At 46.0% G+C, this 16,630-nt stretch overlaps 1 protein-coding gene across 2 annotated transcripts in view; it reads right to left on the bottom strand.

Moving 5' to 3' along the window:
* Window positions 1-1,117: 1,117 nt before the first annotated feature.
* LOC120732546 (multiple epidermal growth factor-like domains protein 8) overlaps window positions 1,118-16,630 on the bottom strand; it is a 26,659-nt gene continuing 11,146 nt past the window's right edge. For both annotated transcript variants that reach the window (XM_040030223.1, XM_040030222.1), the window contains 25 exons: window positions 12,799-12,912; window positions 12,560-12,643; window positions 12,209-12,448; window positions 11,920-12,104; window positions 11,565-11,778; window positions 11,223-11,463; window positions 11,006-11,138; window positions 10,653-10,900; window positions 10,237-10,347; window positions 10,020-10,138; window positions 8,996-9,221; window positions 8,734-8,905; window positions 8,404-8,567; window positions 8,169-8,304; window positions 7,847-8,078; window positions 7,622-7,748; window positions 7,321-7,531; window positions 6,989-7,203; window positions 5,763-5,958; window positions 5,468-5,636; window positions 5,189-5,381; window positions 4,916-5,086; window positions 4,673-4,803; window positions 4,346-4,478; window positions 1,118-4,213 (listed from right to left, as the gene is read on the bottom strand). In XM_040030223.1, coding sequence (XP_039886157.1) covers window positions 2,723-4,213; window positions 4,346-4,478; window positions 4,673-4,803; window positions 4,916-5,086; window positions 5,189-5,381; window positions 5,468-5,636; window positions 5,763-5,958; window positions 6,989-7,203; window positions 7,321-7,531; window positions 7,622-7,748; window positions 7,847-8,078; window positions 8,169-8,304; window positions 8,404-8,567; window positions 8,734-8,905; window positions 8,996-9,221; window positions 10,020-10,138; window positions 10,237-10,347; window positions 10,653-10,900; window positions 11,006-11,138; window positions 11,223-11,463; window positions 11,565-11,778; window positions 11,920-12,104; window positions 12,209-12,448; window positions 12,560-12,643; window positions 12,799-12,912 — 5,656 coding nt within the window. In that variant the 3' untranslated portion in view covers window positions 1,118-2,722. The remainder of the gene's footprint in view (window positions 4,214-4,345; window positions 4,479-4,672; window positions 4,804-4,915; window positions 5,087-5,188; window positions 5,382-5,467; window positions 5,637-5,762; window positions 5,959-6,988; window positions 7,204-7,320; window positions 7,532-7,621; window positions 7,749-7,846; window positions 8,079-8,168; window positions 8,305-8,403; window positions 8,568-8,733; window positions 8,906-8,995; window positions 9,222-10,019; window positions 10,139-10,236; window positions 10,348-10,652; window positions 10,901-11,005; window positions 11,139-11,222; window positions 11,464-11,564; window positions 11,779-11,919; window positions 12,105-12,208; window positions 12,449-12,559; window positions 12,644-12,798; window positions 12,913-16,630) is intronic.

The following is a 16,630-nucleotide window of genomic DNA, read 5'->3' as shown; positions in this document are numbered from 1 at the left end:
CACTGGTCAATTCGTTAAGTTCACCTTAATAATACTGCGTTACTACCTCCTTTGTCCTAATTATTCATGGTATAGAATCAACAAAGTTTTGGGAACATTACATATTGACATGAGAGCATTACACAGTTGCTGTAGATTTGTCAGATACATATCCTTGATGGCAAGTGGTTATTTGATTTGCTGTTGCCTTGAATGCCAAAGCAGGGCCAGGGGAGGTAAAGATGCAGAGGCTTTGCAGGCCAGTCTCTGCAGGCACTGAAGTGTCTGGGCACTAGAGGACTCAAAAACCATAGAGCAATCAAGAACGACACAGATGCAGCAGAAAAGGTGCCAAGCAGCCTATGGATCAAGCGGACCAATCCATGGATGACAATTGCTACTTGGACAGCCAGTGCCTGGGTTGCACGGGTGAGGGTGTATGACGTTGAACGACCCGAAACACTCACTGAAACCAGATTGCATCACTGTTGATGTGTTGCATCAGAAAATGTATGCAAGAACTTGAAATACTTAGGCTTCTCAATTAGAAGCACATTAGTCTGTACCAGGTATAAATATGTTGTAGGGTTTTCCAGCTCTCCTCCAAAATATCATATTGGGCCAGGGGCGTAATTTCCAGGGGGGGGGAGGAGAGGGGTTATGACCCCCCATAAAAAGACCCAACCAATATAACCCCCTAATAAAATTATGAATTATCTTGCATAAATAGGCTGTTTTCTTTACTCCTTTCAGGTATTAACATCAAATTAGTTGCATGTTTAATCATCTAGGAATTTACCCAGATTTATTTATTTAGACAGAGATCTTGACCCCCCCCAATGTTCAGCACAAAGTTACACCGATGTATTAGGCAGTACCTTCTGGGCAAGTCATTTGCAGTTTTGAACTCTTAACTGTCAGATTTAAAAATTTAAAATCACTGTAAATTACTTTTACCTCAACATTAAAACGTTACCATTACAGCACGCTTATTTTTACTAAAACTTCAGTTGTAAGCCATTGCTAGGTTTCTTGTGGTCAACGTGACAAGATTAATGTCTGAGCCACAAACACCAGAATTTTACAGCTTTTAAATATTAAAGTATTTTTACTTGTAACAGAAAAAAAAAGCGCATAATCATGTTCCACAGACTTTATTTCAGCTGACTCAAGACAGACTCCTCACACAATCATCTGTACAACACTGTTCCCTTCTTTGAAAACGAAAATACAAACACAATAAAAGTTATGTACAAAAATAAAGCATGTTAAAAAAAATTACAGAGATACAAGACACAACAATTTTAATGCTCATTTGGGCATGGTTGCTATAAATAGTGACAGTATTCATATGAGCTTTATTTTGCTGAACTACCCAAAAAAAATGGAAAAAAAGAAAAGAAAAACAAAACGCCAGTAGCACCATTCTGAGTTCGTCCACGACAATGTTTGCCATCCGAGCATGGATGACACCCCGCTCTTGTGTTTCACATGAATTTTAAAGCCCCGTGGCTCTGTGCAGTGCAAAAAAGTAAATCAAAATACTCCCGTTAACACAAACCAGTGAACATGTAATTCAATTAAAATAATGCTGCAAAACCTTTACAAACCTCTCACCAGGAGAACTTTCTAATGTAACACTTTCCACTGTTAATGAAATGTAACTGTTCATACTGTATTTATTTATTTTTAGTTAGACCATAGTTTGATTGGTGCATACAATCACCTAAGAAGGCAAGCTGCCATAAAAAAGGCAGCTTAATGAACCATCTCAACACCGACACACATTTAATGTGAACAAAAAATAATCATAAAAAAGGACAATTTCTTCATTTTAATGGACGAGTTCTGTTAAGTTAGTGTAGTGTCGTGAGTGCAAAAACGATACTGAAAACATTATCCTTCACAACTTCTCAATTCAAAACAACTCATGAAAGAAAACTCTAAATGTCACTTTAACATCTTCCAGGAGCTGCACCAAACACATTTCCATTAACACAAGTATTCAGTGTAAGTCATCTGACAGACAAGGCAAGAAGTGAAGGCAGACGAGCAAAAAGATGTATAACGTAACAGAGCAGGTGAATGCATATGCGGAAACATACTGAGTCTGTTTAACATAAACGTGTAGCTTAGAAGCCTGCCATATACTTAGCTACAATTAATAAATCATTCATAAAGACTATGATATAAAAACCATCTCACAAGTAACTCAGACTTTTTTCCTGCGCTGACAATCAAAATGTTGCACATTATGCCGAAATCAAGTCTTTTGTTCTCAATGGCAATTCTGATTGTCACTTTTTGGGGGAGGGGGGTATAAAGCACATGTTGGTTCAAAGCAAGCACATGGTTTTACACCTCTGTTGGTCAATGAGAATAATTTTAACAAGAGTCCAGCTTCAGTCTTCAGTCGCATAATCTGTCGAGTGCACTCATACCTCTTTAGTGATCACAGACACGATGTGACGCATTTTGCTGATACGTATAGCAGTTGTAGTGTATTCTAGAGACAGCTGGCTTGGTCATGTGAAGCACTGAAATACAGTATAGCAACACATAATAGAATAAAAGACACTTTAAATTCATTATACAGTATATGTACATCTCTTCAAAATGCTCAAGTTGCTCTTACTTCTGGATGTTGTCATTGCCTTGTGGCTGTTTCTTTCAAAATTAATTTATTATATACCAAACCCTTTAAAGACTTATTCTATCTCTCATAAAAATGTTACTTGTTTCTCTACATAGCCATAGTGGTCAGGTGCTGATGCCCCAGCAGCCCCTTGCGGCCTGCACCCGCTCCTGGATGCCCGCCTCCATTGCCGTGGCCACAGTATTCCTGCAGGTTCTGTCGCAAAGTAACCAGTGCGGAGCCCAGACAGGCGCGGTTCGGAGCCAAGACACCCCCCGGCAGCTGGAAGAGGACTGTAGCCACTCCAGCCATACCATCATCTGTGGGCTCCAGGGTAATGGGCCCCACCTTGAAGGAGGAATAGGAAAAGCCCATAAGCTGAGAGAGGAAAGGGTCAGGACGGCAAAAGTGCTGGTAAGCGCTGTATGTGGATGGGTGGTGATGATGTGAGGCTGGGTTGCCAGCTGTGGTACTGGCATAATGATGGGTGTTCAGGTAGTGCAGTGGTAAATGCTGGCCGCTGTTGCCTCCTCCACCCAAGGTGAGGTGATGGTGGTGATGGGCTGTGGGTCCGGAGGATGGGTCATGTTTATAAGAGACAGGTCCTGCTCTGCCCCTCTGGCCAACCACCACTCCACTTAACTTGCTTGTGCGGGCATGAGCAAGCGACACAGTGCTGCCCCCTACCCCTCCACCAGATGAAGGCAAGTAGATGAGCTGAGGTTCCTCCGGCTCAAGGTATATAGTGAGCTTAGCAAAAGGCCTTGATGCCATCTTTGTCATCTCCTGAATGTGGCGACGCTGCTCCCGACGGAAGTCCAGGAACTGCTTAACCTTCCACAGGAGGACGCAGACAGACAGGAAGAGGAAAAAGCAGGAGAAGAAGACAGAGAAGAAGACAAAAAGGTCAATGTGGGCTTGGTCCTGTCGCAGAAACAGCAGGCCCTGGGACTCTCCTTGTCTCTCTTCAGTTCCAACACCTCTCAGAGCGATGTAAAAGCGACTAGATTTCAAGGAGTGCACCTCATGGGGGAAGGTGATCACCACACGATCTCGAACACCACGGACAATCAGCACCGTCTGGGGTTTCCACACGGTGATATAGGTGATGAGTCCTTCAGCACGTTCCTCTCTAATTTCCCTTTCCGCTCCTGGAGGTTTTGCTTGCAGGCTTTGGGAAAGCACAGAACCTGCAAAGTTGGATGAGGTGTTGGCAAACACCTTTATAGGGGACGGAGGTGAATCCTTTTCTGTCCCGGCAGTTTTCCCTGGAACTACAGATTCCTCCTCGATCTTGATGGTGTGAATCCCTGTGTATCGATCTACGTCCACAATGAAGGTGTCATGAGAGTTGGACACGTACACCTCCACCTCACCAAAAGTGACATCAATGGTGACCCGAATGTCCACATTGGTGAACTTTGGCTGGGCAGCAAAGAATACAGTGCGCCCCTTGGGCAGGTTGCGAATGGTGGGATCATGAAAGCAGTTGGTCTGCGATGTGGGGTCAAAGCAGCACTCTGTGTCCACATTAAACTGACGGTAGCACTGACGCCCATTCACTGGTGTACCATTGAAAGAATCCTTGCACTTTGCACACTAAATGAAAGAGTAAAACACAGAATTTAAGCATGTTTCATTCACTGACAAAAAAAAAGAAAAAGAAAAATGTGGATTTCAACAAGTCAAAACTGTAAAAAGTGGAAACTGTGAACTCCAGCATGCACATACCTGTTGTCTGTAGCAATCTTTGCGATCACTCTGGGGGCTGCTGAGGCAGGAGGAGGTCTCTGTGTTGTTTTGGCAGGGGCAGCCTGTGCCATCGTGTTCATTGCATGTGTCTGCATGGCCATTACACTGACACCTGTGATGAAGAGGAGAAATTAACATTCACTACAACTGTGCATGTATAAGCATTTCTCTTAATAGTAAAAGACACATCTGCTGATTATAACTGACAGACCAGGTATTGAGTAATCAAAATCACACATTAAAACTTTATATAATAACTTTATATAATAACACTCCAGTGACAGCTCAGCAGCAGATTTTACTCACTTCTCACACTTCCCCTGCAGCAGGAAGTAGCCACTAAGGCAGCTCTCACACCGATCCCCTACGCTGTTGTTCTGACAATTTACACATACAGCATTCTCCTCTGTTGGACCCTCAGACACCCAGGACTGAATCTAATAGGAGGACAAAAAGTGACAGAACTTTAAAACTGAAGTGGTTTGTGTCTGTTTTTTTTTATATAAATATATTCACATACACAAACCCTCACGGATTTCAGTTACTTACGCTGTTAGGGTCAAGAGGATATAATTGTGGAGTTTCCTGTGCCTTCTTAAGTTCATCCCGGGATAGACACACAGCGCTGTTTCCCTTGCAAAATTCCCGACATGGATGGCAAGTGCCACCCCCCTTGGCAGAGCCCACAAACAGAGGCTTACACTTCTCACAATGTTTACCCTAGATTTGGGGCATAGAGGAAACAAAGTGGATTACTGAATATGGGGGAAAAAAAAACAAAACGTTTAAGGCACGTGAATGTAGATTATTATAAGCACTTACCATGGTGTTATTGTGACACTCCAAACAAACATCTGGTTTGTTAACACCAGCACAGTTGCTGTGTTTGTTGCAGCTGCACTGAGAGGAGCAGTTATCCCCTACAAAGCCAAAGTGACACTGGCAAACTCCAGGGGATGTGCATGTCCCATTCACACAGCCTTGTGCACACACTGGCTCACACTGACCAGAAATACTGCACAGAAGGACGCAAAAAGCGGAGATTTCAGTGAACTTCTTCAGTCACTATACAATAAAGTTCAAACTATCCTCTTATATTACCTGCTAAGTATGTAACCCTGTTTGCAGGTGCAGTGGTATCCTTGTGGCAGATCGTGGCAGTCCTGAGTGCTGTTACAGTTGTGATGACCGTTGGCGCATTCATCCTCCTCTGGACAATGGAGAAAAGACCAGCTGCTGTTTGTCAAAGGGCAGACACCCTCACTCACACCTGTGGAGGGGGGGGGGGGGGGGGGGGGGGAGAGAAAGACACAGAGGTATGCTGATAAATAACAAAACAATCCACTCATAACATGCCAAGATGCTCAGCTTCTTCAACATTTAACATTGTTCTCACCATCAAGTCCTCCCTGTAGGCAGCGTCCAGCCCCATTGCCACCGCGAGAAGAACACCAACCACACTGAGGCCTAGCAATGCACTGGGAGCACTGAGTGAGCTGGGAGCACTGGGGAGAGCAGGAGTCTCCCCTAGAAAGCAGTCGACCGCACTGGCCTGCCTCACACCGGAGGGGCACAAAAGATGGGCTCATGCACTACAGGAAGGGGAAAGAGATTTGCTCAGTTAAATTAAAAAGAAAATAAATTAACTTAAAGTCCAACATTCCAATCAGGGGTGGGTGATACAGCCTCAAAGTTATGTCACAATATTTTCAGAAAACATATGTTTTAATGATAACACTACAACATAAAAAATATAGGAACATTTTAATGATGGTTGCGCACAGCAACATTTATAAGTGTAAGTAAATGAACTGCATTTTCTATCCTTCCTTCCAATGAGCTACTATCACTGATGCTAACCTTAGCAATCTACTAAAACAAGGTGCCAGAGGTAGCAGCAACACAGTGCAATAGTAGTGACACAGCACCACATCCAGTGAGAGTAAAGTCAAACCTAAGCACAAAAATTTAGCTTAGCTACTGTTAAATAATGCATTATCAGAGCTAATTTCAACTGCTCCCTCACTTACAAGGAGTCGCCACAGTGGCTCATCATGTTTGATCTGGTAGATTTTTTACATTAGACACTCTTCCTGATGCAACCATAAAACTATCCACCCAGAATTGGGATAGAGATCTGCTACTTGTTAGGAGAACATGTAAACCACTACTTTGTTACATGAGAAACTGAAAAATGTTTTCTACCTGGGATATCATTTCTTGAGTAAAGTCTTAACCAGCTGGTCAAAGCCAATTTCAACACAATCTGTATTGCATCATATCTTTAGCCAAATAAAAGACAACTACATCCACTGTTTGGTCTTTCTGTCATGTGCAACCTGCAGTGAAATTAGCGAGTGCTACGGCGACACTGGGTAGAGCGGTTCTTTCACACTTTGACAGCACAACACCGATCGCTAATATTGCCCCCTTCACATCCTGTTTGCACTTGTTAGTGGTTTTTTTGCTTCAACTGGTCGTTTCCACCTTCAGTTGGAACTATTTTCTTGCATATTGAGCTTTGTTGGAGGTTGTTGAAGTAGCTCTTTTTTAAGTTATTCTTTAATTGCATTGCTATAGCAGTGATATTGTGACCTGATCTTATGATGATGACAATCTTACCCGCTGCAGGGCCATGCTCCACACACAGTGCTGCCAGCCCCCATCAGAGCCATTGGAGCTCAGACAAAGGCTGCAGTTATGGAGACTGTGGCATGGCGGAGGGCACGGCAGAGGAGGGGATGACTCCACCTGCATGGGTGAGACGTTGAGCAGAGCGTAGCTGAAACATGTCCAGTCATAAGTGGGATTCACACTCAAGATGCGCCTCGTTTCGCCTGGAGGAGAGGGGAAAAGAGAAAAAGAGAAGGGGGTCAACATTTCTTATTGGAAAATATTTATTAATCATAAAATTCATTTTCTGTAACACAAACACATCATCTGAACCTGGGTACCTGTGCGTTTGAACTGGCGAGTCCACATGCATTTTCCAGAAGCTGTACACTTGGGGCAGTCAGAAGCCTCACAGCTAGTCTCAGTGCAGTTGCTGGACAGGAAGATCTCTCGCTGGTTGATTCGACAGTCATGTACAGCTGTGCAGCTGAGAGAGCTGCTGATACAAGCCCCCTCTGGACAATTTGTGCACCACTTACACTGTAAAACAGGCTGGGAATTTATTAAGAACAGACTTTAGTTCACAGTAACGGTCTCTCTTTGAGTGATTAACTGTGTTTGAGAAGGGGCATTACATGTTACCTGGGATTGACTGGAAAATGTTTTAGGGTGTCGTGCAAGGCATTCACTGCATGTCTTGAGTCTGCGACATTGGTCTGGCTCACGAGGGGTTGGAGAACAGGGAGACTGTCCAGTGAAGCATCCCATTCTGATGGAGAACAAGGAACAGAAGTGAATGTCATATGCATTTTATTTCATAGCTGCACATAACTTCAAGCTCAGAGTTGCTGTCAAACAACGTGTTACCTCTCAGCAGTGTCAGAAGAAGCACAGCTCCCTCTACACCATATGCAGCTGCCTGTGGTGGTGTTGCAAGCCTCTGGTGTGGGAAGAAGGGCGCAGGGGTCAGAGGGCACAGACAGGGTTAGGAGTCTGCCAAGGGTGACGCCATTGAAGCCTCCTGACAGGAAGAGACGACCGCCCCAGCTTGTCATGGCAAGGGACACTGAACCATTAACCGGATCTCCAACAGCTGACACTAAAAAAAACAAACAAAAACACGAGAAGAGATTAGCCTATGATGTTTTATGATTTACAAATTAACCTGCAGCTAGAAATGTATAGTTACCTGGTTGTATCCAGGTGTTACAGTTGATCTGGTACAGAGAGACAGAGTTACTGTAGTCTTCTGCTTCTGTCCTGCCGCCCACAATCACCATAGTGTCTTTAATCAGTGCAGCAGCATGGAAGAAACGGGACAGGGGCTACACAGGAAAGAGATGACACAGCAGGAATACAGAAATTATCTTTCTAAAGTGGATGGATGGATGGATGTCAACTGCTTGGATTTTCCAACTTCTTACCTTAATACCCTGAGAGGTGGCCAGCAAAGACCAGGTGAGGTTGGGGTAATACAGGCTGTAGAGCTCAGCAGATGGCTCTACACTTTCCACGTGAAAGCGGTAGCCTCCAAAGACATAGATGGCATCAGTCTGTTCATGGTAGACTGCCGTGTGGCCATACAAACCTGATTCAAGAACAAAGCAACTAAAATAGGTTTATGTGCAATGAAAAGAGTGTTTAGAGCTATATTTGTCTCTTTTTAAAAAGCATTTTCACAATGTGATTCTGTATTGTTATAACAATAAGCGGTGCATCAGTGAGTTATTGACATTATGAAAGGCTTCAAAAACCTGTAGGTGGTGTGCCAGTGTGGGGGGCAATGGTCCAGTTTCCAGACTGAGGGTTGAACTCAAGTAAATGGTGATTGAAACCATTTTCAGGAGAGTAACCACCAATCAACAGCACAGAGCAGTCTCGCCGTACAGTTAAAGTGTGACCTGCCACTGGAGGAAGCACTGTGCTCTGTCAGCAGAAGAAAATTCATTAGTTAAAGAAAGAAAAAAAAAAGATTTTTCACATATTCTTTATTTCCATATCAAGTCAGATACCAACCTTGTGCTCTCTCCAGACTAAACTGCTGAGATTGAGAGTCCAGGTATCCATGGAAACGCCGTCTTGTGTGACCCCGCCTACTACCAACATAAAGTTGTGATTGGCTCCAGAGCCAGACTCATGACTCAGCATTGCAGAGGCGTGATGGTAGCGAGGGTTTGGCATCGACCCTTCTTCCACAGAGCTTGTCAACATTTGTGTCCAACGACGTTCCAACACAGAATATCTAAACCAACCAGAAGGAATTATTACACACATACAGAGGCAACACTGCACTACGTGACTGTGAGATTACCTAACCAACTTGTTGCTGGATGCCTACGCCAAGATATATGCAACAGAGTTATGTAAGTTTTATTGTTCCTATGCTACAGTCTCAGAATATTATTATTATTATTATTATTATGCCAATAAAGGTGATTGTGATAGTTTAAAATGTTGAAGATTATATTTCAAAATGTTTAAGATGCTGCTGCAAAGAAAGCAATGCATTTCAAGATTCAACATTCGTGTTACCAATTCCATAAAACCAAAATCAAAATGTAACTTATTCGGATCCAAAGTTGAACAAATGTTTGTCCCAAATATGAACAAACTCCTTCAAGGAGTTAAACACATGACACTTTCACAGTAATAAGACAGAAGGTTTTCAGTAGTTTTCACAAATGGATGGGCTTGTTGCCTGATTGGCATTTTTCTACTGTGAGCAGTACAAATGTATTTCTACTACCATACCCATTCACCTATACAAACACACATGTATTTGAGTGCATACAACTTAGCATTCATACACACTCACTCTGATAGATTCATCAAGTGCAACTTGGGCTTCAGTATTTTACCCAAAGATGCTTTTGACATGAAGACTAGAGTAGCCAGGTATCAAACCTCTCACCTTCTAATAGACAACCTATTCTAGCTCCTGAGTCACATGTGCCCCACCCTGAAACATGAATACTACTGAAAATTGATTCTTACAAGCTCTTTGTCTAAGCATTTATAGACTGTTGTTGCACTTTCATACCTATAGACATTTCCCAGAATTCCCTCTGTCAGAGAAAGCCCTCCATACATCCAGAGGTTGCCCTGTGGTCCAGACACCAGAGAGTGTCCCATCCTGTGGAGGAACCTGTGGGCCTGGTTCTGTTGGGGGGGGAGCACAATGTTTATTTGTATGTGCTGCGTTGTGTCAGCCATGCACACTTCAGTATTGTTCTCGTTCGTTTTTCTTTGGTCCTTACCACAGTCATCTGTGTGTCCAGTAAGGTTTCCCACACCAAGCTGTTGAAGTCTCGAGGAACAGAGCAGTCTGACCCAACCCAGCTCTCTGAGCACACGCACACTCCCAGAGACTAACACAAACAGAGTTATGCTGGTTAATGTTCTGTGTTTTATTTTATAATTTTTTTAAAACTGACTTCCTAAACAAAAAAACCCCCTCAAAAACCAACCAACCAAACAAACAAAAGAAAGTCAACAAAAAAAGAAAAACACCAAAATTATCAAGTACACAACTAGAAATATGTTTTTATGAGCGTTACAAATAAAATAAAAATAAAAATGTCACAGTATATTTAATTAAGTTTTACTTTTGACAAAAGAGACACTTGGAAATTTAAGAAAAGCAAACTTTAAAAAAAAAGTTCACAGCTCTTACTATATTACAAGTTCCTCTTCCTTCTGCTATTCCACAATCCTGTGGGCACACTAGCCGGTCACAGTGTGGTCCCCCATATCCCTGAGGGCACTGGCAGAGCCCACCCTGGCACTGGGCTCCACCTGGACATACAGATCCATCTTCATCCTCATCAGAGCTCTGCTGACACCGTCGAACCCAGAAAGATGCATTGAAGCCTTGAGGTCTGTCTGAAGTGACGTTGGCTTCAAAGTAGACTGAGATCACACCTGGAGGTAGAAGAGACGATTATACGATGCTGAGTGATTGTGTATATGTAAACTGGTTTTGTAGTCTAAACTGTGTATTTATTAATCAATGAGTTAAGGATAAACCTGAAGTGGCCTCCACTGTGATAGGCTGAGTCCTCGTGGTGCCACAAAATGCTCCAATTAGATTGTGATCAGAATGTACAACTCCGTTCCCCAGAAAACGAGGCAGGCCATCGAACACATAGACATACGAACTCTGAAAAATAAAGCATCGTGAATGTCATGAACACAGTTTCAGGTACAGTGAGCTGTTAAGTAATTTGTGTTTATTTGAACTCACTTTACAATGTGTATGAGAGTCTGGGTGTAGCGTGAGAGCTACTGGGGGACAAAACTGTCTGGGCAGACAGGGTGCCAAGTTTTCAGTCACAGAGAGGACCCACAGGCAATGAGAAAGTCCACCTTTCCCCTCTGTGCCACTCCGCCACCCCAAAGAAGAGGACAGGGGAATAGTGGTGGAGGAAGTGGAGGACAGCAGGACAGAGCGGCCCTGGCACTGGCGGTAACATGTTCCATTGTTCCTAGATGGTACAGGATAGCATAGACAAGTCATGATCACAGAATACACTGAAAATCATTCAAGGAAATTATTCCTACTCAGCAAAATAGTGAAGATCTTTACCTGGGATCTCCATAGTAACCAGGCAGACAGGACTCGCAGTGTGGTCCCTGTGTGTTGTGGGTGCAGTAACACTGGCCTGTCTGGTTGTGACAGTATCCCTGGAGAGAGTCGCCGTGTCCGTTACACTCACAGGGAACACAGCCGCTGCCACCAGCCAGGGCTGAGCCAAAGCTACCTGGACGGCAGTGCTCACAGTGAGGCCCTGTAGTCCAGTCTGAAAGTGAAGCAAGTGAATGTTAACCAATAAACAACACGATAGCCTTTATCTCTCAAACACCAAAATGCCTCCCACAGTTTCAGTTTTATGAATAGTGGCTGAAATCAAATCACTATAATCCCTTTATCAAAATCTGACCTTGGCATTCATCACAGATCCCTGGAGCAGTAATACAGGTGGAGTGGAAGTTGCAGCCACAGTCAACATCACATTCTACGCCACTCAGAACCAGAGTAGCGGGATCAGATGTCCAGCCCAGGGCGCATTCACACTCAAACCGTGGGCTGCCGCTACACTGGCCCTCACGACACTCATTGTAACAGCTGTGGGACGAAGGAAGATAACTCAATGAGCAAGACGAATAAAAAGATTTTATTAAGAGATTTAAAGAAGGAAGTCATGGATTACTGTATTTTAATGCACTTACGTTTGGTTGCAGTGCAGTGTGCCATCCCCTGTGAATCCTCTCTCACAATGGCACTCATATGAAGTGGGAGTGTTGATGCAGGTAGCAGAGGGGTGACAGTTGTGGAGGCCCAGCCTGCATTCCTCTACATCAGGACATGTGGGATAGGCCCAGATTGCATCTTGCTCTTCATCACTCAAATGCTCCAACTCCATCTCCATTTCTAGGGGGCGAGGTGGGGCTGAAGTTTGGGGTTCAGGGCTAGAGATGCAAGAAAGACAAATGTAAACTTGGACTGATATACTACACACACATCTGGCTATCAGTTTGTTCAGGATATATGTACAAGAAACATGATGAGAGATATCTCACTTTGCAGCCCGAGCTTCAGCCACAGCCACACTACAGTTATACACTGATGGATCATCCATTCCTGCCCAGTCTCCCCTCAAGCATCTGAAAAGAAGGGCAGAAAATACGAATTATACACAGAAATCACAATGACTGCTAACTTATCAGCAACCTGATACTATAAAGATTGAATTTGCCTTATATGCAATTCTGGGAATCTGTATACTTTTTTTGTGTTGTTATGGGTTTGCTGTACTTACTTTCCAATTGTGGGATTATTGTAGTCACCACACCAGCCACACTGAAAAGTCCTCAGGCACTCTGTACATGTGTTTAAAGCTGAACACTGCTTACACTGGGGAACTGAGTGAACACTGACAAGCAAAAAAATAATATTTTATTATTGATTGTCATTAAAGGGTCAATTCAACTGTCTGGCAAAATCTAAATATGTTGTTTCTTGTGTTTTTGTTCATCTAATGCGAGTATATTACTGCATGTGAAAGCATTTGGAAAGTTAAGAAGAAAAAAAAATTTCTCTTCAGGGCTGACGCTTCAGTACCTTCCACTTTTAATCAAATACTGGCCACTGCTTTTGATACCAAATCAAAAATCCTTGTTTTAAATTGAGTTTACATGAATACAGCCTCTCCGTGAATCGCTACCTTATTGTGGTGGAGGGGTTTGTGTGTCCCAGGGACCCCAGGGGCTATGTTGTCTGGGGGCTTTTGCCCCCTGGTAGGGTCTCCCATGGCAAATTGGTCGTGGGTGAGGGACCAGACAAAGAGCGATTCAGAAGACCCTTATGAAGAGAACATCGAGGGAACAGTTTACCCTGCCCGGGATAGGGTTACCGGGGCCCCGCCCTGGAGCCAGGCCCGGGGAGGGTGCCCGAGGGCGAGCGTCTGGGCCTTAGTCCATGGGGCCCGGCCGGGCACAGCCCGAAGAGGAGACATGGGCCCATCCTCCCGCAGGCCCAACACCCGCAGGAGGCGCCATAGGGGTCGGGTGCATTGTGTGCCGGATGGTGGCCAGGAGCGGAGGGCCCTGGCGGACTGATCCCCGGCTACCAAGACTGGCAATAGGGACATGGAATGTCACCTCTCTGGTGGGGAAGGAGCCTGAGTTAGTGCGTGAGGTTGAGAGGTACCGGCTAGATATAGTCGGGCTCACCTCTACGCATGGCTTGGGCTCTGGAACCAGTCTCCTGGAGATGGGCTGGACTCTGTCTCAGTCTGGAGTTGCCCCTGGTGAGAGGCGGTGGGGTGCTGGAAGGTGCTCCACCTGGAGTCTCTGTTGTCCTGCTGGGAGACTTCAATGCTCACGTGGGTAACGACAGCGAGACCTGGAGGGGTGTGATTGGGAGGAACGGCCTCCCTGATCTGAACCTGAGCGGTGTTTTGTTATTGGACTTCTGTGCAAATCACAGTTTGGCCATAACGAACACCTTGTTCGAACATAAGAGTGTCCATAAGTGCACGTGGCACCAGGACGCTCTAGGCCATAGGCCGTTGTAATCGTATCACCAGACCTGCGACCATATGTTCTGGACACTCGGGTAAAGAGAGGGGCTGAGCTGTCAACTGATCACCACCTGGTGGTGAGTTGGATCATGTGGCGGGGGAGGATGCTGGACAGACCCGGTGCACCTAAACGCGTAGTGAGGGTGTGCTGGGAACGTCTAGCAGAGGCCCCAGTCCGCGAGATCTTCAACGCACACCTCCGGCAGAGCTTCAACAGCATTCCGAGGGAGACTGGGGACATTGAGTCCGAATGGACCATGTTCAGCGTCTCCATTGCTGAAACTGCTGCACTGAGCTGCGGCCGCAAGGTGGTTGGTGCCTGCCGTGGTGGTAATCCCCGAACCAAATGGTGGACACCAGAGGTGAAGGGAGCCACCAGGCTGAAGAAGGAGTCCTATCAGGCTTGGTTAGCCTGTGGGACTCCGGAGGCAGCCGACAGCTATCGACAGGCCAAGCGGAATGCGGCTCGGGCAGTGGCTGAAGCAAAAACTCGGGTGTGGGAGGAGTTCGGAGAGGCCATGGAAAAAGACTTTCGGACTGCCTCGAAGAGATTCTGGCAAACCGTCAGGCGTCTCAGGAGGGGAAAGCGGTGCTCTACCTGCACTGTGTATAGTGCTGGCGGAGCGCTGCTGACGTCGACTGAGAAAATTGTCAGGCGGTGGAAGGAATACTTCGAGGACCTCTTTAATCCCACTGACACGTCTTCCGAGGAGGAAGCAGAGTCTGGGGATGAGGGGAATGACCTGCCAATTTCCGGGGACGAGGTCAGTGAGGCAGTTAAACAACTCCTTGGTGGCAGAGCCCCTGGTGTTGATGAGGTCCTCCCCGAGTTCCTGAAGGCTCTGGACGTTGTAGGGCTGTCCTGGTTGACACGCCTCTACAATGTTGCGTGGAGATCAGGGCCGTACCCCTGGACTGGCAGACCGGGGTGGTGGTCCCCATCTTTAAGAAGGGAGACCGGAGGGTGTGTTCCAACTACAGGGGGATCACACTCCTCAGCCTCCCTGGGAAAGTCTATGCCAGGGTGCTGGAAAGGAGAGTTCGTCCGCTAGTCGAACCTCGGATACAGGAGGAACAATGCGGTTTTCGTTCTGGTCGCGGAACACTGGACCAGCTCTTTATCCTCTCGAGGATACTTGAGGGTGCATGGGAGTTTGCCAAACCAGTCTACATGTGTTTTGTGGACTTGGAGAAGGCATTCGACCGTGTCCCTCTGGGTGTCCTGTGGGAGGTGTTGCGGGAGTATGGGGTGTCTGGCCCATTGCTACGGGCCATTCGATCCCTATACAACCGTTGCAAGAGCTTGGTTTGCATTGCCGGCAATAAGTCGGAATCGTTCCCGGTGGGTGATCGGCTCCGCCAGGGCTGCCCTTTGTCACCGGTTCTGTTCATAATTTTTATGGACAGGATTTATAGGTGCAGCCAAGTGGCTGAGGGCTTTCACTTTGGTGGCCTCAGAATCTCATCTCTGCTTTTTGCGGATGATGTGGTTCTGTTGACTTCATCGGGTGAGGGCCTCCAGCTCGCACTGGAACGGTTCGCAGCCGAGTGTGAAGCAGCGGGAATGAGGATCAGCACCTCCAAATCTGAGGCCATGGTTCTCAGCCGGAAAAGGGTCGAGTGCCCACTCCGGGTCGGGGATGAGTTCCTGCCCCAAGTGGAGGAGTTCAAATATCTCGGGGTCTTGTTCGCGAGTGATGGGAGAAGGGAGCCGGAGATCGACAGACGGATTGGGGCTGCAGCTGCAGTGATGCGGACGCTGCACCGGTCCGTCGTGGTGAAGAGGGAGCTGAGTGTAAAAGCGAAGCTCTCAATTTACCGGTCGATCTACATCCCTACCCTATGGCCATGAGCTGTGGGTAGTGACCGAAAGAACGAGATCGCGGATACAAGCGGCAGAAATGAGCTTCCTCCAAAGGGTGGCTGGCCTCTCCCTTAGAGATAGGGTGAGAAGTTCGGCCATCCGGGAGGGGCTCAGAGTAGAGCCGCTGCTGCTCCATATCGAAAGGAGCCAGCTGAGGTGGTTCAGGCATCTGACAAGGATACCTCCTGGGCGCCTCCTGGGTGAGGTGTTCCGGGCATGTCCCACCGGGAGGAGGCCCCGGGGCAGACCCAGGACACGCTGGAGAGATTATCTCTCTCGGCTGGCCTGGGAAAGCCTTGGTGTTCCCTCGGATAAGCTGGAGGTGGTGGCTGGGGAGAGGGAGGTCTGGGCCTCTTTGCTTAGGCTGCTGCCCCCGCGACCCGGCCTCGGATAAAGAGGATTAAGATGGATGGATGAATACAGTGACCAAATGAAAGGGTGCTTGCTGCTATTAGCAGAAATTACACTCACAGCTGATTATGAGGTGAAAGTTGCAATTAAAATTGAAGTGGAATTCTTAGTCTGTGTTGACCTGGCCATGCAAGGGAAATACTACTATTACTAGTAGTAGTACTACAAATCATAATAATAAGGCTCAGAAAAAGCAATATGAACTTATTTTCCATTAGACATAGTAAGAAGTAAATTATAAATAAGACAGGTACAAGCAGGAGCCCTGACCAGCAGTAGTCTTAGGGATGAGCA

This window comes from Simochromis diagramma, unplaced genomic scaffold (assembly GCF_900408965.1).
Source record: "Simochromis diagramma unplaced genomic scaffold, fSimDia1.1 OVJJ01000361.1, whole genome shotgun sequence".
Taxonomy (NCBI): Eukaryota; Metazoa; Chordata; class Actinopteri; order Cichliformes; family Cichlidae; genus Simochromis; species Simochromis diagramma.
The sequence above is the reverse complement of the archived record's forward strand: the minus strand, read 5'-3'. Positions and strand labels throughout refer to the sequence as shown.